Source organism: Triturus cristatus, chromosome 11, assembly GCF_964204655.1.
Source record: "Triturus cristatus chromosome 11, aTriCri1.1, whole genome shotgun sequence".
In the NCBI taxonomy this organism is placed as follows: domain Eukaryota; kingdom Metazoa; phylum Chordata; class Amphibia; order Caudata; family Salamandridae; genus Triturus; species Triturus cristatus.
The window spans coordinates 1,065,891,044-1,065,914,309 of record NC_140594.1 but is presented as its reverse complement, the minus strand read 5'-3'; the positions used below and the strand labels follow the sequence as shown (position 1 = coordinate 1,065,914,309).

General features: G+C 42.3%; 1 protein-coding gene across 1 annotated transcript in view; it reads left to right on the top strand.

Moving 5' to 3' along the window:
* ZNF639 (zinc finger protein 639) overlaps window positions 1–23,045 on the top strand; it is a 69,960-nt gene extending 46,915 nt beyond the window's left edge. Inside the window, exons 2-4 of the mRNA XM_085635398.1 lie at window positions 3,701–3,769; window positions 3,998–4,105; window positions 19,144–23,045. Of these exons, the coding sequence (XP_085491524.1) occupies window positions 3,712–3,769; window positions 3,998–4,105; window positions 19,144–20,270 (1,293 nt within the window). The 5' untranslated portion in view covers window positions 3,701–3,711 and the 3' untranslated portion in view covers window positions 20,271–23,045. The remainder of the gene's footprint in view (window positions 1–3,700; window positions 3,770–3,997; window positions 4,106–19,143) is intronic.
* Window positions 23,046–23,266: the final 221 nt, after the last annotated feature.

Below are 23,266 nucleotides of genomic sequence, written 5' to 3'. Positions count from 1 at the left end.
TAGGAGCCCCGGAAACCACTCTCCAAATACTACAGAAAACCCAGAATGCCGCTGCCCGGCTGCTCACGAATACCCCAGCCAGAACATCAGCCAAACCCGCACTGAAAAAACTACACTGGCTTCCGATCAGGGAAAGAGTGAGATTCAAGGCCCTATGCCTGGCTCACAAAGTGCTTCACAACGCGGGCCCACCAATTCTTAACAACTGGATCACACCCTACAGACCGACAAGAGCGCTTCGATCGGACCATGAAAATCTTATTGTGGTTCCCAGGGTAAAAAAGGCCCGCGCAGGAGGTCGCCGCTTCTCAGTCCACACAGTGAAACAATGGAACGCGCTCCCCTTGAAACTTAGATCAGAACCTAACCTCCTGCGCTTTAGGAAATCTCTTAAAACCTTTCTTTTCCCTTAAACTACGTTCAACCCCGTACCTTCATCTATCAGGACCACGAGGTTTAGCGCTGGGATACTTTTGGGTGACTACGCGCTCTATAAAAACCTAAAATAAATAAATAAATGGTTTGGCCATAGTCTGCCAGGAATTCTACACTGGAGTACTTTCCATTTCCTTGTGGCGTAGTCAGTCTGTGTGAGCCCGAAAATAAAGGGCAAATGAGGTCAAGGGTGGTGCCTAAAATGCATCCTAATGTGACCATTGTATTGGTCACAGTGGGGGCAGGCAGGGGGCCTCCTCACTAAATGAGGTGTAAATTGCACTCTAGCAGCAGGGCCACCAAAGGAAGCCGTTTTCGCGTGCAGATTGATTAGTCCTACATTGTTGCTTTGCAGGCCCCTGCCCCCAGACAGAGTGGAAGGGGGAGGAGGTTGTGGCAACTGCAGACACCTTGTTTAATGTGAAAAACACAGGGCTGGACGATCACGCAATATTTTTTTTAATACGGCCTATTCCTGCCGTCCTGGGACGCATGTCTAAAGTAAAGAAGTAGGGGAACGGTCTTATTAAATTTAATATGTAGGGGCACACTGTGCCCTTCCGATCCCGCCCACTTCTATCACGGGGTGTTTGCAATGGTGCACATCCATTTAACACTCCTTCTCACAGTGTGGCACAAGAAATATTTGTGCAATGAAAACTGCACCTTTTATGATTGAAAGAGAAGTAGGCTTTTCTAGCAGCTGGGTTTGCCTAGCCTGGGTTAGCGTATGCGTCGGTCAACAGTCATTGTTGAAGTGCAGGCCTGCAGCAGGGCAGGAATGCCAACCATGCCATGGCAGCTTCGGCCCGGAGGCAGGCCGCTCCACGAATAATTAACCGCGTGATAACAGTGCTGTTTGTTCGGTTACGCAAAGGACAGTTTCGCGCACATAAAGAAAGGCGACCTTCCGAGCTCAGAAAATGGCCCTGTTTCTGAGAGGATGGTATGGGAGAATTCCGGGGAAAATGGCGAATTGTTTATCAAAGTTACAACTAGGCATGTTGAGGAAATCTTTAGATTTCCGAGTTATAACTCGATAAAGAACTCCCTTTCTTGACTGCATGCGAAGTGCTAAAACTAATGCGCACGAGGAATGAATTGGAATGCGGGTGATGGCGGCACGGGGGTTGGGGGGCATGGGCAGCTCCCCTTGGTTGAGAGATGAAGGGGGGTTGTTAATTGCTGAATGCTAAGCTGGAGTACGTGATAGCCGCTGGAAGTCAAATCAAAGTCAGAAGGTCGAAAGAGCGCCTCTGCCGGTGTTTTCCTTCTCTTCACACGCGAGCACTGCTCTGCTGCCTGTGGACGCACATAAGCGAAGGGTGCACCTGCTGCGGGGGGGCTGTTCCGGAGGTGAGGGGGCAGTCCGGCCGCTGTCACTGGAGAGAAGGGGCCACGGGAGGCGGGGACAGAGGGTGGGGGGGGAGAGAGTCTGGCAAAGGGAGCATTGGTGAGGTAAGGGGACAGGCAGGTTACCAGAGGAAAGGGGCAGTGCCACTGTTACAGAGGAGCCTGTGACGGGGGCCAATGTGGAAAGAGAAAGGGGTGACAGGCGGTAAGGCGAGTGTGACAAGGACTATTGGAGAGAAAGCGCCGCAGTAAAGAAGAAAGAGTGATAGGGAAAGATAAGAAACTGAGAAGGAAAGGAGAGAGAGAGAGAAAGAGGGGAGGGCAGACGGGAGTGGGAATCTGACAAAGGCGGGAGAGAGAGGCTGTGTCAGAGGAGAAAGAGACAGAGGGTATCGGAAAGAAATGAGGATGCTTGACAGGTGGGGAGGAGAGAGTGAGGTGAGAAGTGACTCAGTGTGCAGTGACCAGGCTAAGAAGAGTGTAACGGAGAGGTGGGTGGCACAAGGGGAAGCTTCGGTGGAGTGACAGAGGAAGAAGGTGACAGGAAAAGAGGGCAGAGAGGTAGAAAGAGGGAAGGACTGAAGAGGAAGGAACTGATGAAAAGATGAGGGCCGTGTCAGAGGTAAGGTAAAGGGAGACTGACATGGGTGGGTGTGAGTCTGAATCTCCAGCTCGAGCGCCTGAAGAGAGGGCACCTCGGTTACAAGACTGCTCCCTGCATACAGGCGCGAAGCTGCCCTGCAAGGGGGAGCCGCAGCTGCTCACCAGTGAAGACGACAAAAGAAAACAAGCGCGTCCATCTACAGCGTTTACCGTGCCGGAGCGAGCAGCGGCGGGCGCCATAATTGCAAACAGATGGCGCCACTGCTCACTCCCGCAAGGGAAACGCTATACATGCACAAGTACTGATTGGAAACAGTGCAATACATGAATGAGTTTACCAAAAAGTACGGAGTGATTCCAAAAGGTCATTCCAAAGCAGCGCTTGCGCGCTGCTTAGGAGAGACCTGAAAAAGGCATGGGAGGTGTATTTGAGGGGGGCTGGGGGTGACATGGTGAGAGAGAGAGAATTTTTTTTCACAGAGATTAGTAAAATCAAAGATTTAAAAATCACTCCAGACCCAATGATTGCCTTGCTGGGATATGGAAGGCTATACCACTATCAACCAAAAGGTTTTCTTATATAGCGTTCTTCCTAGCAACGAGACGTTTAGTGGTGATGCGATGGGGTCAGAGGCTCATTCCAGACTCTAAAAAGAATGGCAGCGGGACCACACTTTCTGCAGCGTGGCATCAGATAACTATGGCACGTTAATGCCACTTAAATCTAGACCTAGAAATATCTTGAGGGCCCTATCAGTCATACCTGGCACTGCACATACCAATGAAGACACTGCTGGGGAGGCGTACGACGGGGTGTAGTACATTACTCTGAATAGTTGTAGAGCGGAACACAAATAGAAGGAACAAAAGTGTGTGTATAGACTAAACTAATTGTAAAAATGGTTAAAAAAACGCTGTGTACTATGTATGCATGATATTGTAAATGTCCCTCCATTGAAGGCCATGTAGTAATACTGTTGTTTCTTTCCTTTTTTTCTTTTAATTTTATCAATGTTATTTAAAATTAATAAAAACAATTAAAATTCTGCATTTGGGTTGGTAGAAAGGAAGCCGGTACCTGTTCTGTTAACCTTGAAGCTCCATGTTTTCATTGTACCAAAGCCACAAAGCTTGTGTTATAACTTTATAACTGCAGTCTTAGTCGGGGTATGTTTCGCCCAGTATTGCTAAATCTGTAATGTGCTGGGAAAGATGTTCTTGTTTGGTTGCTAGAGCTGCAAGCTATAGCTAAAAATCTGTCCTTGATTTACCAAGCGTGGGATCCTGATATCTACCTTTGTCACTGTAGGCTGCGGCGACATGAGCGAACATCCCAAGAAGAGGAAAAGGAAGACTTCCTATCCATCTCGCTACTCAGGTCCGTGTGATGAGAGATGGTGTTCATTTTCAGATGTGGGATAATTAAAATGTCTGTGTTCATTTCTGCCTGTTATAGCCCCAGGTGGCATTTAAATACCGGAAAGATGCCTCAGCTTGATCATGAATAAATAAAACTGTTCACTTTCATCTGAGAAGCGCTTGCCTCCCTTTTAAATTTTGACTTCTAGCTGTCGTCTTCAATCTTACATTTGTGCTATTTTTATAGGTTCTTCGGCGGTGAATAGGCATGTTGAGAACAATGGGATTTTCTTTGATCACTGTTACAGCGTGTGCTCTTCGATGCAAAGTGATCCCAAAATATCTGAAAGTGACGGTAAGAAGTGTGTTGCATACGGACTTATTTAATGGGGTCGAAAGCGGGATAACCTAAAGTATTTTAAGAACAAAGTTGTGGTTCTGTGAACCCAAAATGAAATCTTGCCACCTTTTTCTGTTGCTCTCTGTAATATAATTAGTGTGTGTGACATTTGCCCAGACCCAGAGTACAGCACACAGACTATAACAATGGCACCCCTAAGGAGAGCTGGGCAGTCCCGAGGAGGTCTTGGTTCTTGCTGACTTCAAATGTCTTGTGTATGGTTGGACGTTAATAATGCATATTAAAAATGGTGGATAACTGACACAATACCTTTTACCTTCTTAAAACCGATCCTGATAAGTATTCCGAAAAACATCCCACTTGTGTTGGGTTCCACACAATGTCAAGACCTATTTCTGTTGCAAAGTCATACATACATTGGCCCTGGAAATATTATTTAGTTCTAAAATCCAGGTTTCCTAACTACAACCTAGTCTGTTTTTTATCGACTTTGTAAAAACATTTTTGCCTTAAAATTGCAGTCCAGTTCATTCATCTGGTTGCCTTGGTTGGGTCGTGGATGGCATGGTTTTTTTTCAGGTTGGGTGTGGGTGGTATTTTTGCTGCAGAAAAACTTTCAAAACGTTGATAAACCAAGAGACTGAATGATGTTCGTTATTATGTGTACACAAAAACACAACACGACTTGGAGACCTTGCCCCAGGAGAACAATTCATTTTAGCATAGATATTCTCAATTCCTAATTCTTGAGAATTTGAAATGGTTTACGACTTGCTAGCTTAAAATGTGAAATGAGTTCTCTTTACAATATTGCTTGCCATGATTTTAATGAGTGTTTTTTAAATGAAGTAGCCTTACTTGGCAACATTGTTTGCAAGTATACACTGAATGGAAAGTTAACATTGGTTGCCTCTTTTAGGTGTGTACTCAATAGAAATGCCACAAAAGTATACCAAAAAGTGATGGATGGAATGCTTGAATGAACCTCCGCCTCTGGTAATGACTAAGACCACATCCCAGTCCATCGTTCTTTTGCTCACAATGCCATGTACAAATCTTATTTTGACCCTGCTCCAATGGGAACTGTCCAGCCCGAACTACCAGGGCAGGTCTGCCCTGAACTGGAAGGCAAGCACCTAGGACCGGGTTCTAGGGCTTATCCGCCAGCTGTAGGTTGGTTCCAGTTAGACAGTGTGCACGGCACCCACGTCTGCATACCCATCTCACTTAGGGCGACTTACAAAAAAGAGTAAAGGGGTTCTCTTATAACTGGACAGGGGCTTGCTCAAGCTGTCCCACAGTGCTCTTCTACAGGGTAGTGTGGTCGAGCAACCTTATGCTTATCTTGGAGGTGTGCAAGACATCTGGAAAAAAACATGCTGGTCAATAAATGAGACGCACGATTCAAGAAGTAGGGCCACGCCAATTTATTTAAAAAAAAAAACAACAAAAAAAAAACACTAATCTTTATATATGTGTGGGCATTAGATCAATTCTTTCAGGCAAGTACGTGTTTAAATAGAAATTCTTTTCAGTTCAAATTTTTTTTAGAAGCTGCAATATTATCCTATGGGAGCAAAAGTCAATGCGGCATTCAGGTACAGTGACTTGTAGACAAGTGGGTGAGTGGTGGGCAAGGTCCAAGGCAGCACCAGCAGAACACCACCAGCGTGTTCGGGTGCAGGAGTGCAAAACCGTGGCAGGTGCCCAATGTTACTCTATAGGGATCGGTTTTCTTATAAACAGGCTGCAGGCTTTGACTGGGGGGTCCGTCGGGCTGAACCAACATGGGGGCTCAGGCCTCACGATCCTCGGGGACGTAGGAACACTTTTGGTCGTCTGCACGGCCCAGGGTTGACGGGTGCAGAGTTGTTTTAAGGCGTCTGGTTTTCTCTACCATGAGCAGCGGCTGTAGAGGGTGGGGCTGCAGGTGACTAGTTCACTGGGGCTGAAACTACGGTGGACTCTGTCTCTGGAGGGCTGGGGGACCACGATGACACAGATGGCTCACTTCAACTCTAGCTTGGAGCGACTGGTGCAGTGCTTTCTTCATGCATCTGGGTTTCTGAGGTCACAAATTCTCAGTAGGAGTCTTTGGATACCTGCAGGTTGCAGGGAAGCTGGTCTGCTACTTCTCGGTAGGTCTTGGTTCCTGGGTGAAGTGCTGTTAGGTCTCCCGTCTTTGGGGACTCAGCAGCTGCAGGACAAGTCGTCTTTTGGCGCAATTGTCTAAGTCAGCAGGCAGGCCAGCAGGGTTGGTGGCAGGTCAGTTGCTGGGTCTTTGGTTCTTGCAGGATGCAACTCTTCACGTCCTTCTTTCTTTCAGGTTGGCAGGATCTGATTTCCTGATGCCAGGGGCTCCCCTAAATACTAAATGTAGGGGTGTTAGGGGAGTGTAGGGTGGTAGCCACTGAGCTACTGACCCTTGGTGTCACTAAGCCCCCTATATGACCACTTCCTGTGGGAATAACTGTCCCTGAATTCCTAAGTATGCCATCACAAAGCTGGCTACTTCTGAAAAGATGTGTCCACCTCAGTTTGAACCCACCTTGGGGGTGGTACTAGGCTGGAGGTAGCATGCCTACCCAACTAGCTAATTTTCCCACTTGTACAGGTGCCAAAGGGATCAGGACAAAGAGGGTCAGCTTCCTGTCTTGTGAGGGGAGCTAGATTGCATTTCAATGGCGTGAGCTTCTTTAAAGCTTGCCAGCCTAGGAGTGCTAATCAGTAGCTCATCCTCAGTGAGGGGGTATGAACTCCCTCTTCCCGTGCAGGCTTTATTTTTGAATTCCTGAGATCAAAGGCCCTCACCCTGGGAGGTAAGAAATCTGCTTCGGGGGGCAGGCTGGCAGAGACCAGTCAGCCAACATATAGAAGCTGGTAGGTTTTCAGGGGCCACCTCTAAGAATCTCTGGAATCAGTGTTGATTTATTAATACAATATGTTTGATACCAAACATTCCTATTTTCAGTGGGAAAAAATGATTGAACCCAGAATCACAGGATGTTGACTGTCCCTGCCCGGACTCATTCCTGGTTCTCCAGCTTAGAGGTCCACCTCTCTAGCCGTTAAGCCACATCCTCTCCCCTATTTTTAATACGTCAGTATATATTTTTTTGCCTTTGTCCTTCTTTCTGCTCCGTGCTCCCTCCATTGTGATCTGTCGCCACCTCCCCAGTTTTTGCTCTTTCCTTCTTGCAATCGACAAACCCCTTGCTCCAAAGCGTTCATGTTCTCTTACTCTCTATTCCTAGGTGGTATTTTGGATTTTGGAATCGAGAGAAACAAAGTCTAAAACTTCAGAACAGATTTCTGAGAAACACTACAGACGCTCTTTTAAACAGAAGAAAAGCGATGATTCCAGTACTTATAAGGCACAGACTGTTTCTAAAAGCACAGCAATTGCACACAAGTAACAGAAAACACAAAGTACTAAACCCACTGAGGATCAAGTGGTAGTATTTGAGGGGCTACAACAGGTCATGCTAAAAAAAGAGAAAGGGGGCTACAAAAAGAAAACCAGAAGAGGAACAACTTTCTGAACCTCCAGAAAAGATTATAATCCAAGACTATAGAGGCACAAGCCCTATAGTTTTTAGTGTACCTGCTTCATCTCACACTTGTTAACCAGCTCCACAAGGAGAAAAAGAGGGAGAAATGCATGACACACCTAACCCATGGGAAGAATATGATGTGGTGCTACTGGATTTTGACATAGACCCACCTGTATTCAACAGAGGAAGAAAGTGACTTTCTGGTTGAAACACTATCACGCTCCGAACACTGTCCAATATTTGCCCACAATTGGACCCATTCAAAATGTGGCTAAAGAGGTGTTCAGAGAACCCAGTAAAATAAGAGTCCTAACACCACGTATTGAAAACAAATTTAAAGCCTCACCAGACGACCCAATATTTATTCGAGGTCATCCACCTGCAGATTCACTGGTTGTAACCACTGCTAGGAAGAGAGCTGCTGCACAAGGCACTGGAGAAGCACCTCCTCCAGATAAAGCAAAAGAATAGACGCTGCAGCAAAGAGTTGCTACAGGCCATGCAAACCATTAGAGGATTGCAAACTCAGTGGAACTCCTCAGACTATAACAGAGCTAACTTGCATGAGATACAGGTGCTCATCAGAGGATTACCTGAAGAAGGGGGTAGATCTAGTTAATGAAAGGAAGACCATTTCAAATGCTACCATCAAATGTGCCTTGGATGGAGCTGAAATTGCAGCTAGGGGCATAAATACTTTTATTATGCTCAGAAGGCATGTGTGGTTACACATTTCTGGCTTGAAACCAGAGGTATAACAACCTATTTTAAATGTACCTTTTAATGGAGAACATCTTTTTGGGCCTGCAGTAGATGATCAAATAGAAAAGATTTTTTTAAAAGACACTGATACTGCAAAGTCAATGGGTGCTTTACAAACCACTACGCAAAAACCGCTGCTTCGGAAGTACCCAGCAGAGGAGCAGCAAAAACCTTGAACACAGAAAACATTTGCCATCGTTGCCAACAGCAGCAGTGCCATCAACAAGGACATGGTTATCGGGGAGGATACAAAAGTAAGAGGAAGAGGCACACCCAGCAAGGGCTCCTCCACTCCTGCCACTAAGTGACTTGCTAATAATTCCACGCATGCTACCATCTCCAGCCTTCACAAATTCAACCTTATTTGGGATCAATTCTCAATACCATTTTAGGGGCAGCTTATCCCAATCCCCAAAGGGTTTCATAATCTCCAGAACCAACTGGATCTTTTTCTGCCACATCACCTGCCAGTAAAAACAATCATGAGACTTTTAGGAATGATGGTTTCTTGTATAGCAATAGTACCTCATTCTTGCCCACACATGAGTCCCCTCTAGGGATGTTTAGCATCTCAATGGTCACAAGCGTGAGGAAATCTGGAAAACTGAGTGTTGGTTTCACCAAATGTTCATCGAGCTCTATTGTGGTTGAACAATCGCAACATTTGAGCAGGGAGAGCCTTCAACGATCCAACCCAGCAACTAACAATCACAACTGATGCATCACTTCTAGGATGGGGAGCTTATATGAACGACGTTGTGGTTAATGGGCACTGGAGACACCAACAGTTGCTACATATTAGCATGCTGTAGCTATAAGCCATTTCCATGGCTCTCAAAGCTTTTCTTACAAAAATAAGAGGAAAGGCAGTCCTACGCACAGACAAAATGACTGCTCTGTATTACATACAGAAACATGCAATTGTCTGAGTTGGGGCAGAAAATATGGAAATGGGCCAGTAATCACAAGATCCATCTCCTAGCACAATACATACCAGTAGAGGAGAACGCCATGGCATATCTTCTGAGCAGAACACACCAGCCGGTGCACGAATGGGAGATACACAGTACGTTGCTGCAAACATATTTCCAAAGCTGGAGAACACCCACAATAGACCTGTTTGCAACAAAGGAAAACGCAAAATGCCAAAGCTTTGCATCCAGACATCCACACCCACAATCCAAGGGCAAAGCTGTTTTGATGAATTGGTCAGGGATATTTGTGTATGCTTTTGCTCCTCTCCCACTAATATCTTATGTAGTTGGAAAACTCCGACTTCAGTGACTCTCATTCTAATCACACCAGCATGGAATACAACACTATCAGAGCTCTCCTTACAAACTCACAAGAAGCCACCAAATTTGTAACCCACAGCAATGGCAGGGTGAGACATCCGGACCCTCAACAGCTCAATCTTGCAATCTGGCACCTGAGGTCTTAGAATTCGAATATCTCAATTTACCTGAAGAATGTATGACAATCTTGAAAGAAGCCAGAAGACCTACAACAAGAGTGTGCTATGCAGCTAAATCAAAGCATTTTGTACATTATTGTAATACACAACACAGTAACCCTTCTCCAACAGAACAGCAATTATTGTTATCTGTTATATTTACAAAAGTCACACTTAGGGTACACCTCAATACGACTGCATTTATCAGCAATTGTGGCATATTTACAAAACAGAAAGCACCAATCACTTTTTCATTTTCCTGTAATCATAGCCTTCATGGAAGGATTAAAAAGGATGGTTCCACCATGTACACCACCATTACCAACGTGGAATTTAAACATTGTATTAACCCGGCTTATAGGAACACAATTGTCAAATACAATTTGTAGCATGGAAAGTAGCTTTCCTAGTAGCAATACAATCATTAAGAAGGGTCAGTGAAATACATGCTCTCACCATTGAAGAGACATTTGTTCCCAAGTCTTCACAGAGACCGTGAATTTTACGTACTGACCCCTGATTTTTACCCAAGGTTATTTCACCATTTCATTTAAATCAAACCTTAGAACTACCAGTTTTCTTTCCGAAACCAAACTGTTGCAGAATGGTTCTTACACACCTTAGATGTTAAAAGGACACTAATGTACTATGTGGAACATACTAAGCCCTTCAGGAAAACCAACCAACTTTTAGTCTCCTTTTACTAATCCAGCAAAAGGAGATGCTTTATCCATAGCTGGTATAGCAAAATGTACTGTTAAGTGCATTCATATTTTATGCAAAAAGATTATCGTATGCACCAATTCATTCAACAATATAAAAAGGAGCAACAATGGCTTTAATGTTTTGGGGTGAAAATGTGCCTCTCAATGATATTTGCAAAGCTGCAACATGGATAAACCCAAACACACATACAAACAATTATTGTGTGGATGTTCAATCAAGACAACAAGCTCTAGTTGGACAAACTGTCCTTCAAACATTTCCAACCACTGTACAATCTCATGCCTTAAGCCACCGCGTGCAGGGGTACTGCTTTAAAGTCTAAGCATAGCATGCGTATCTGCAGCCAACACATGCTACAAATAGATTGTTACTTGCCCTGTAAGCATCTATTCAAAGCATGTAGTGCTGTAGATTGACATGCACCCTCCCAGGCAGGTATTATATGGTGACAAGATACCTACAAAGCAGCATGTCTAACAAAAGAACGCATATGAAGCTGACTATATCCTCACTCCTTTCATGGCAAAAACCAAACTTCCTGAAAAACAAATACTTTGCATGCACAATACCTCGAGGGGGAGGAGAATCTGTGCATGACGCAGATCATAAAGCTTTCTTGAGAAAAACAACTTGCAAAGTCCAGGCCCAACACTAGATGGCAGGAGTATGCATAGCATGTGAATCTGCATTTCTACACACAAAGAATTGATGCTTACAGGGTAAGTAACATAATCTATCCTGTGCACCTGCCAAGAATCCTCCTGTAATCTTGCTATCAAAATCCCATTCTTCAGTGATCTCAAGGTATTGAACATAAAAATGATCCAAGTGAGCATAGGATATTGAGCTGGCCAGAGAGGATGGGGGACGGGTCTATAAGAGATGCTCTGCATCCTTCCCAAACAATCCTGTACACACCCACACGTCCTTAATAGCAGAGTCTGAGCAATTCAAGTTAAACGACGGGGGTATTGTTGGTCACCGAGGCAAACTACCAGCAATAAGGCAACCTAACAAATTAACTGTGGACACAATGCATTACTAAATTAGTATGTGAGCAATACATCCCTAGCAATTGGAAAAACGTTAGTGCCACCTGAATGCTCATAGGGAAAAACAATACTGTTGAAACTCCTCTATCTATTTATCTATTCTCTACAACAACGGCATTAGAAGAACTAGTCGGGGGGAAAAAAAACCAGAAAGGATATGCAAACTTTAAATGATGAAGGAATTTGTAGTGTAGAACACACAGATCTCAATCGAGGTCTACTGAGAACAAACCCCAAAACAAAGCTTACCCGACGGTGAGCGGAAAACTGGACATTATACTTACCTCGATCACAGATTCGCAAGAAGCTCTTGAAACCAAGATTGACGCGGTTCAAATAGATGTTGAGCTCCTAACAAATTACCAAAGAACGTCTTTAGATACTCGTAAGCAGACGGAGACTACACTTAACAAGCTACAACTGAAAAGAGAGAAAGTTCAAAAGCAAACGCGGGAATTAACTGTGTAAAAAGTGCCTTAATGAAGCAGGTTTAAAGTACATGATAGTATATCGAATAAAATTTAAACAAAGCATTTTTGTTCACAGATACTCGCCCCGCAGGCCTCTCACTCGCTTACAGCAGTACATTTTAATTTTTGACCATGAAGTTGGGACAGGACACAGTTGCTTTTCTGTCTTGTAGACTGGTGTGTTGCCAGCTGGTCTTAATGAGTCTTCAGTGGACACAGGAACCAACCAATAGTGAAATAATAGAAAGAACAGGCAACACATGAACCCTTGATTAGGAGCTAGTTAACGCCAAGAGGTCCCGTTACACTTGGCGATTTAAAAAAATCGTAACACACATCGGCATATTGGATAAATCTTCCCTGAACCAACAAGATTGCAGAGAAGCTTGAAGGGTAGAATATATGCACCTCACTTTTCCAACTTGCGCAAGAGGTCCCTTAATCTGGATTAGACATGGAGTACCACCCATGGTCATAAATCTTTAAATATACAAAGATGGCAGATGAGTGTTAATCCATGGGCGATTTGAGATTTTACTTGGTAGCTTATATGCTTCAAGTACAGACCAGCCACAATTCGTCAAACATATTCTGACTAGTGCAATTGCCAGATGTGTCACTAATAATTGGTGTTGATTGTAACTACATCCTGGATGTACCATTGTATGGGATACCAGCACAAAATGATCGCAGACATGAACAGTGATCACAAAACTGAAATCTAATAGATGCCTGGAGGCTCCTGCACCTGACCACCAGAGATTACTCTCGCTACTCCCCAGTCACAACGGACATGTCAGACTAGATAGGTTGCTGTGACCCACCTCAATTCAGACCAAAATCACACAATCCGAATACCTAGGTAGAACTATTACTCATCATAACCCCATATTAACAATCACATGTTGGAACATTCAATACAATTCTACACCAACTTGGTGCTTGTAATTCTCTTTGCTAAAAGATAGTATTCAGAGAGGATCTAGGCACTTTCATCCAACATTGTTTTTTCTCAAAACAAAAGGCACAGCTTCTAGTGCTCTTGTAAAATGGGGAGCTTTCAATATAGTTATAGGTCACTGTATCGGAGCAGTGGTGGGAGTCAGAAGAACTATGGAACATGAATTAAACACTTTGGCTTACACAATTCATAACTTAAACAATACTTGATGCGAATGTCCACAAACATCAACCGACTATTAGAGGACAAAGAAAGATGTGCCACATTATTGTAGAGTATAAGACGCCTTCAGCAAATTGAATACCGAACGCGCACTCGTACAGAGGTGGAGGTTACCGGTTGCCTGCTAACATTGCTCATTATCCGAACAAAGGAGCACACCTGTCATGCAGATCAGAAATTAACGTGAAGCATTATTAAATATTCAAAACAATATTATCCCTCCATTTTAGAGGATCACTCAAATTCTATGAATATTGGATGACCATAACAGACTAAGACATCCACACATCTCAAAATGGCTACACTGATATGAATCACACAGGAAGACGGTGAAAAATAATCTTCTATGCTGCTGATCTCCTGCTTCACACCGAAAACCGTGGCACAGACCTACCGCAAATAACAACAGTCTTAACAAATTTAGTTTGTATTCTTGGCTCCAATCTATTTGGAAAAACATGTAGCTTCCCACTTGCACCAGCCACTGCTGATGACTCACCTTAACATGTTAAGGGTATAGCATGGGAAACCATGTCTATATCTGCTATATAAATGTATCCTTTGGGAATTTGGGAACAGCATTTCAGTCGTGTAAGGGTTGTGTAGAAGTCTGGAACACAATGCCTACCTCGGTCAAGGGTACAATCTTATTACCCAAAATAGTTAGTCCCGCCCACCTGCTACATTACTTTGCTAATATACCATAGTGGGTCCCTAGACCCTTCTTTAGGGAACGGGACGCTCTACTATTTCGGTTGTTATGGGATGAAGCATATGGTGGGTAGCGCTTTCCCAACTTAAACTTCCAGTAAGAGGCTGGCATAAATACTTAAGATTTTGAACAGTATTGTCTATCAACCCAATTACAATGGATGATGCAGTGAGCCATGGGGAATCGGGTCTGTGAAGTGGGATTACCAAGGTAGACTTGATCATTGAAATACTTATTGCAGTAATGATTTGCAAAACCAGACCACTGGATACAGGGGCAAGACTGTTCTGGACAGCCTTAAAATGTTGGAGGAGATACAAGACTGTAGCTCACAAACTCCCTTTATGACCCCTCACTCCCACTGACCAGTCTAGGTAGCACCCATGGACATTTTACACTTAAGCAGCTTGTGAAATGGACTAGTGCTGAAGTGCAAATATTCAATAACTTCTATTTCCAGGGTGCTGGACGTATACCAGACATGCTGTGCTGGAGGGGCACATGTATGCGGCCGTTCACTCATTCCTCAGATGAAGCCGCACTGCCAGCAAAGTGGTTTTGCACTGCTTAGCCATGTGGATGCTAGAAAGTGAACCTCCCAAGACAAGCTTGCCACATCTAAATGTTTACTTTCTTCAGACCCTTCCTAGCTCCACTCTGGCAAGATCTGATGGCAAGATCTGAGCAAAGAGGTTGCACCGGAGGAGACCTGGCCGAGGGGCAATGGAGCAGTGCTGAGAATTGAAAATAAGGAGAGTTTATCCTCTCACTCTGGCATTAAACAGACTGCTCTGTGGATCTTTTCCAGCCTCATGGCCATTTAGGGATGCCAGCATGTGCACTCACGGAGGTGGGAAGCCGCCTTAGAAGGTTTTGGGTAGGACTGAGTTGGAGGATAGAGGGAAAGCTTTCAGATGATGGTGGATAAGGAAACCTATCCTCTTGCAGAGATCTGGACCCCATTTCTTTCCTCTAATAGTTTCAGAAATCAAAAGCATCACAACTGATATTGCTAACCAAGTACTTGAGTACATGGAGAGCGGAGTAGTAATTGCTAGCAAGCTCAGTTTGCATGATCCAAAAGGACAAGAACCAGGTAATTGCAGACATGGCAGACGCACATACTGAAATTTAAAATAGAACTGATTGGGTTGCACATCTAGAGATTACCATCTAAATAACAAAGGGACAGAGGTGTTAACTCGGTGTCTTTCGACGAGATATTTCTAAAGTCCTCTAAAAAGACATTTGTATTGTGCAGAAAAATAGCGACCAGGAAGCCATACCACCACAGCGAAGGCACGTAATCATTCACAAAGGAGCAGCAGAATGTGCAATTCACCAGTCTGGATGGGGAGCAGTTCTTCGTAGCACATAATTTAATGGGTTACTGAGTAACTACTCCGAAAATTTAAGAAGCCTAAATCAGATTGTTTCATCATTTTTACGCTCTCAAATTCAGGGGATAGAAAAAAATCGATGGACTTGGTTCCTGGGTGAAGGCGGGCAGGTCTCCCGGGTGTTGTGAACTCAGCAGCTGCAGGACAAGTAGACTTTTGGTGCAATAGGTGAAGTCTGCAGGCTGGAAGGTTTAATGCCAAGTCAGCTGCTGGGTCTTCTGTTCTTGCTGTGCGACCCTTCTTGTCTGTCTTTTTTCAGGTCATCAGGATTTGGTGCCAGGGGCTTCCCTTAATACTGCATTTAGGTGAGTGTAGGGTAGTAGCCAATGGGTTACTGACCCTTGGGGTCACTATGCCCCCTGTATGACCACATTCGTGGGAAGTGGGAATAACCCTGTCCCAGAATTCCGAAGTATACCATGACAAAGATGGCTACTTCTGAAAAGTTGTGTACACCTCATTTTAGCCTACCTTAGGGGTGTTACTAGTCTGGGGGCACGCTGTCCCAACTAGCTAATTTCCCCCCTTGTCCAGGTGCCAAAGGGCTCTGGACTAAGGGGGTCGACTTCCTCTTCTGTGAGGGCAGCAAGATTCACATTTTAAAGGCTGCAGCTATTTGAAGCTTGCTGGCCTAGGAAGGATAATCAACAGGTCATCCTGTGGTAGGGGTGTGACACCCTTTACCCCGACAGGCTGTTGTCCTGGGTCTCCTGAGAGCAAAAGGCTCTCATTCTAGGAGGTCCGAACAGTTTCTTAGGTGGCAGGCTGGCAGAAACCAGTCGGGGAGCAAACCAGAGGCTGGTAGGTTTTCAGGTTCCACCTCTAAGGTGCTTTCTGTGTGCATGCATTGGTAAATCCAACACTGTAATCGGTGTGGGTTTATCACTACAAGAAGTTTGATACCAAATATCCCTATTTTCAGTGAAGCCATCATGTAGCTGGAGAACTAGTTTTCACCAGTGTCCAGCACATGTTCTAAAATGGCTTCCCTGTCCACTTCCACTGACAGTAATAGAACTGATCAGCACAGGGCCATATCTCCTCATGCAGGTATGTCTTCATCTATAATACCAAGCACCTTGCCATAGGGCTGTAAAGCCTGTTGTAGGGGTGACTTACAAGTACCACATGCAGTGTTGGGGGACATGGCACACGGCATGTCATGTTTCTATTTTTGTCTGCTCAGCCTGTGAGTTTGGTGAGGGGTCCCTTAAGTTGGCACAGTTTGTGCTGCATCCCTTGGGGGACCCTCTTTAGTACCTGAGGCCCTAGGTACCAGGCGTACCATGTACTAGGGAATTACAGAGGGTGCTGAATCCATTGTCAATTGGGGTAACGGTTGTACAGTTTTGGTAAAGAACACTGGTACTGGGGGTCTGGTTAGCAGGAACTCAGTACACATCAGTCAAAGTTTCATCAAATACAGTCTAAAAGTGTATGTGGGTTACTGTAACAAAAACCCAGTTTCCTACACAGTTGTTGATAACTAACTTAGTGTTGCTCCAGCAGATGCAGCATGGAAGCCCCAGCATACTAACTAACCTGCCTTGCGAAATATGCTGTTAATAATCCCTTAAACCTGATTGACTAATTGGCAAGATCTCAGTATACATAGGATACCCCTCTTCACAGTCGGAATTTTCCTGACTTAATCTGAGTAACTTGTGAACTCCAAGCTGATTCTAAACTATGTACTACAAGATCTACCATTGACAACATTTTACATGCATCATTGCAGTTAATTCTAAGTGCTCAAGTTGATGTCTCTTTACATTAGACTCTTCTTGCCATCGCAATGAACTCTTTATTTATATGTGTGTGTGTGTGTGTGTGTGTGTGTGTGTGTGTGTGTATATATATATATATATATATATATATATATATATATATTCACTGACAAAACCATAGGTTTCACACGTTATAGTTAGCTGGACATTTCACTCGTAAAAAACCATTGAAATTCCCCTGTTATAGTTAGTTCAGCTAAATATAACTCGCGCGACCGCAATCCACTGCTGATGACGTCACATATTACATCACTGTATTCACTAAGATACTGTTAATAAGTCAGTTATACAATTAATTTTGCAAAAAAAACATGCATTTAGACCCTGTTTACCCATTTATTCTTCCATTAACCTTTAGATATACATATAAAAAATATTTATTTTTCAGAAAGACACATATTCACTGGATGATGTCATCAGTGATGTAATATGTGACGTCATCAGCAGTGGATTGCGGTCGCGCGAGTTATATTTAGCTGAACTAACTATAACGGGGGAATTTCAATGGTTTTTTACGAGTGAAATGTCCAGCTAACTATAACATGTGTGAAACCTATGGTTTTTTCAGTGAATTTGCAAGGTTTTTTAAATGCTAATTCCTAACTATAACGTGTGTGAAACCTATGGTTTTTTAAGTGAATTTGCAAGGTTTTTTAAATGCTAATTTCTAACTGTAACGTGTGTGAAGCCTATGGTGTTTTTAGTGAATTTGTAAGGTTTTTTTAAATGCTAATTTATGTATGTATTATATTTTTTATATATTTATTTTACAATAAACTACTTATGTATATAGTTATAGATTGACTGTATCCTGTAATATGGAATGGCTCGTTATTTATTTATTTTTTTAAGGGTTTTTCACGGTGCGCGCACCCCGCAATTTTTTGAAAAAAAATAAAATGTTTTTTTCACCCTTCGGGGTCCTTCAGGGACCCCCTGACAAAGTCTAGGGGGTCAGGAACTCTCTACCCTGCCCCCTTTTCACGTTCTCCACCTTCCTTTTTCACTGCCACACACAAAATGGCGTCCGACACTTCCTGATTTCGACCGATTCGAATGTTGACTGACATCTAACCACCAATCAGAGTTACGCTCGCGCACGGTGCTCGCATATAGATATTTATGTACTTTTAACTGCAATTTTCTCGGGAACTACTGAACACCATATATGCAAAAGGCACATCCCTGACCTGAGAACTACCCATTTGCCAAATTTCAAGTAATTCTGTTCAGCCGTTCGGGCTGTACCTTCGACTAAAGGTCCTATGGGAAAATGCATGGGGAAAACTCGTTTTGGGACCCCCCTTTTTTCTCAGCCCCCGCTTGACGAATCACCCCGAGACTTTCAGAGTAGGAGCGGAGCGCCCCATTAGTTTTGAAAATTTCGCGAGGATTCGTCAACCGGCGCCAAAGTTATTCAAAATAGATTTTTCAGATTTCCTATGGGAACTCAGTCCTAACTATAACTATCTACTGGCGACCGCCAGTAGATAATATATATATATATATATATATATGTGTATATATATATATATATATTATGTATGTGTGTGTATGTATATATGGGTTTTTCATTGCATCAGCATGTTTATAACATTTTGTTAAGTGGTAGCTTTGTCCTCGCGTATGAGACTTTGAAGTAGCAATTGATTTAATATCTTCTGTCACTTAATAGTGTATGTTAAATTAAAGTGTAATAAAAGGTTTTGATAGATATCTGATGTCTGTTTCACTGCATATCTTGACTTGTGCTAGTGGTGCTTTTCACACTTTTAGTGGTTTTACAAGTGAATGTATAATACCTAAATGTATTGTGGAACACTTAAAATAAAAACATAAATAAAAATTTAGCAAAATAAACTTGTTTCTGGAAAGTACAAAGGATCAATTCTTATTTGTTCTTTAAACCTTTTTTTATTACTTTCTTTATTAGATGAACCATGCAGTAATGGACCTTGTGAAGAGCTGTGCGACTCTATTACTTTCGACAATCCACTTAGTCCAGAGATGATGCCAGCAGAAGTAACGATTGGAGAAGATGAAGAAGTTGCATCTCCCATTCAAGAAGATGATGAGGAAGACTTGTTAGAAGACGATGATGACCAAACCTCTCCAAATAGCAGCTGTGACAATATGGTTGAGAAAAGTCAGACCTCCAACATTACTCTACCACAAAAATGGCCTCTGTTGAGGGCCAACAACTTTGGCATGTTCAAATGTGAACAGTGCGAGTTTAACAGCAAGTACTTTTCTGACTTAAAGCAGCACATGATCCTGAAGCACAAGTGTGAAGAATCCAATGTTTGCAAAGTGTGCAAACAGAGCTTTTCCACTGATGATTTACTCCTTGAACACGCAAAAGTACACGAGGAAGATCCATACAGCTGCAAATATTGTGATTTCAAGACTTCAGTCTTTGAGAATTTGAGTCAACATGTGGCAGACGTTCATTTCAATGACTTTCTTTACTGGTGTGAGCAGTGTGATCTACAATTCTGCACAAGCAGTGAGTTGTATCTACACTTCCAGGAGCACAGCTGCGACGAACAGTACTTGTGTCAGTTTTGTGAGCATGAAACCAATGACCCAGAAGACTTGCACAGCCACGTGGTTAACGAGCATGCTTGTAAATTAATAGAGCTAAGCGATACCTACAATAATTCAGAGAATGGACAGTTTAGCCTCTTGAATAAGATTACATTTGATAAATCCAATAACTTTTTTGTCTGCCAAGTGTGTGGCTTTAGAAGTAGACTTCATGCTAATGTTAACAGACATGTTGCCATTGAGCATACACGGTTTTTCCCCCATGTTTGTGATGATTGTGGTAAAGGTTTCTCTGGTATGCTAGAGTACACCAAGCATTTGAACCTTCATCTGTCTGAAGGGGTCTTTTTATGTCAGTACTGCGAGTACTCTACTGGACAGATCGAAGATCTGAAAACTCACTTAGATTTCAGGCATGCCGCAAATTTACCTTACAAATGTAATGAATGCTTATTGAGATTTAGCTCGGACGATGAACTGAAAAGCCACCTTCAGACTCATGAGAAGCCCTGAAACAGTTTTAAGTATATACTGGTATATATATACCTTCCCTCCTCAAAGTGGCATGTGTTGGCATTAAGCTTCCAACTAAAAACAAAACTTTCATTGTCATGCTGTACTGTCTGAAAAATCACAGGGCAAGCTACAATATCGTTAACTTATGATTCCTCTCACATTTTGTGCATACATTGTTAAATAATAAATTCTTAGTCATGTGCCTGCTTTAATAATGCATCTAAAATGGCTAACTTTGGTACTTGTAGTAGAAAAGTGTTTTCTTTCAAAAGGTGATGGTATGCTAGGCAAGATTTTATTTTTAAAGACAATTGGATGATTTGTGAAAGTCAGTAATTCAAGGTTTCTGCTCAACCATTTTGCTTGAGTATATTTTGAATGTGTAGTTCATAATACTGTCTTGAAGAAAAGCTCCGAAGAGGAAGTTTAAGAGCAATGAAAGCTTTGTGTGTGGTGCCTCCACTAAGCTGCTATGTGTACTATTTAGTCCCTTTCGGTGTCATCAAGAAAACTGATGTTCCAGTGCTTAATGGCAAGCTCTTAACTTATAGCAGGGTAGCAAACTCGTGCAGTTAGCATCCAAGGCCCAGTTTCCATGTTTGGCTTACCTTATCAATTAATAGATGTCCGCCCTCGTTTCTCTATAGTTGCCATAATGAAAGTGCATCTAATGTGGACAAGCAAGCTTCTAAAACGGATGAGAATTAGAGATTGTTTTTTCTTTCGACAAGTCTGCATGGATTGGTAACTATGATGAAAATAGACAATGAAAAAGCTGCACACTCCTGTTAACAAAACCGTTAGCGCTCCTATCCTGGACAGAATGATCTTTTTATGTGAGTCTTTCGAGAAGGTAAAAGACTGACAGTAGAAAGAAAATGCCCTATTAGCAACATATTCCTAAGGTGTTAGTCTTTTGGCAATGGTGAATTCTTATTAGAATATGAATATTTGTGGATGAAAAGTATATAAGAATTTTTTTAATAATATAAACTTAAGCAACAAGACGCATTCCATCATCCCCTAAAGTTTGCATTATTGGTAGCCTTCAAAAATAATTAGACCATCCGTGTCACAAATGTCACTTTTCTTGCTACTGAAAATGAGAAATATTACTAGGTTAGCGTGCGCTTTTGATCAATGTTTCAGGTTTCTTTTAGTCATGGACAATATAGACCAGAATCCGGATTTCAACTAATTTTTTGTTGTAGTGGCAGGTGTCTATTGCTTCTGTAATGGGGAAAATCTTCAGCTTGACAAGAGGTTACATTAAAGGGCATTGTGTGTTTGGTGCAGTGCTCCACGGAACACTGTTATTGTAAAGCTTGTGCCTTTTTTTTTTTTAATCCCCTAAGTGCCATCAAGATCAAATTTCCTTCAGGGGAATTTCACATGCAAGATACATTTGGCCAATAGCAGCATTACATTGGTTTTCCTGTTAAACAGAAGAGATCAAATAAGACTATTGTGCTTACTTTTCAACTCCTTATCTCTTTGTGGAGCATGTTGTTCTCTCCATGTTTTTGACAACTTAAAGCATGATGAACCAAGATCTTTCAGGACTGGCAGTAGTGTCACTTCTCTCAGTCTACTGCTTCAGCCTCTACTATGCTAATTTTATTCTGATGTTGGAAACTAGATAGTAAAATGACCTTGCCTCTCTTCATTGTGTAACTCAAAAATTCAAGACTATTTTTCTTCCCAATTTTTTATTTTTTTTAAGAGCTTAAACTTTGCTTGTGTAAATATATTTGCCAGGAATAGGTATTGTGCTCTTCTCCCATTTGTGTCTTAAGTCAGCTGCAACTTCATTTCAAATCAAATTTTGTTTTTTTTGGACCTACAATGTCCCGCAGATATGTCATGATTCTGTTGTAATCTGGGACTATATGAAAGGAGAAACTTGGGTACACAAGCAGCATCAGCTTCCACTCTTTTTTTTCCATTTAACTTCCTCACGATTCGGCATTCACTGCAAGTTTTCGCACAGCCTGACAATAGGTGAGCACTGTGGGTAGTAAAAGTTTTAAATGCACACACAGATTTCAAATTGAAAAGCACATTCTACACACAAACGTTCAAACGACTGATTTCCAAAGTATTAAATCAATCAATTGTACTGTATTTGCAGGACATATGAACACACGTTATTTTAATGTTGTCACTCTCATATATTAAGCCATCCTTGCACAGCCCCATTTTCAAGACTAGTGTCTTGGTTCTCCCTCCACTCACCCAATTTTTCATTAGCATTTAGAGGCACAATTCACATTGCATACAAATTGAATGCTAAGTGTCCAGAAAGCCTTCTTTATGTACAGATCAATAGCAGTGACTGGATATAGTTTAGTGCTTTACCAAATGTAAAACTGACATTTTACTTTGTGTGTGGATATTATATAACAAATCTACTTATGTTGCATTGTAAAAATGTTGCAGTGTACAGAGGTTTAGTCTCAGTGTAAAGCGGACGTTGGATGTGCTTTCCATTTATATTGTAAAACGTGTTCTTTAATTGATGTACTGCATTTGCTCTATTAAAGTCCCAGGCTTTTGATTTTATCTGCAAATTAACTTTTGTTGCAGTAGTTTAAGCTAAATAGACATTTTTGAAATAGAAATAGCTTTGTGTTGTACAGAAGTAAAATATTCTTCAGTACAGAGAAACTACATAATTTATCTACAGTGTATGCAAATGTAAGAACAATTCTTATGAAAAGCAAGTAGAAAGTGTTTAACATTAAATGCATGGTTTCTGTGCTCCTAAAACAACATTGTGTATACGCTATTATTTGTTATTGTTGCTAGATTGTACTAAGTGCACAAAAAATGGCTAACCACTCCTAGTCACTGTCGTACTTGCAGACATCAGGAGTGAGGCGAAGTAGATTCAAGGAAAAGGTTATTGGTTCTCACTACCATTGATACGCTAATGTGGATTATATAGGATGTATAATTGTAAAGCACAGACTTCAAGAAATTATGAAGACAAT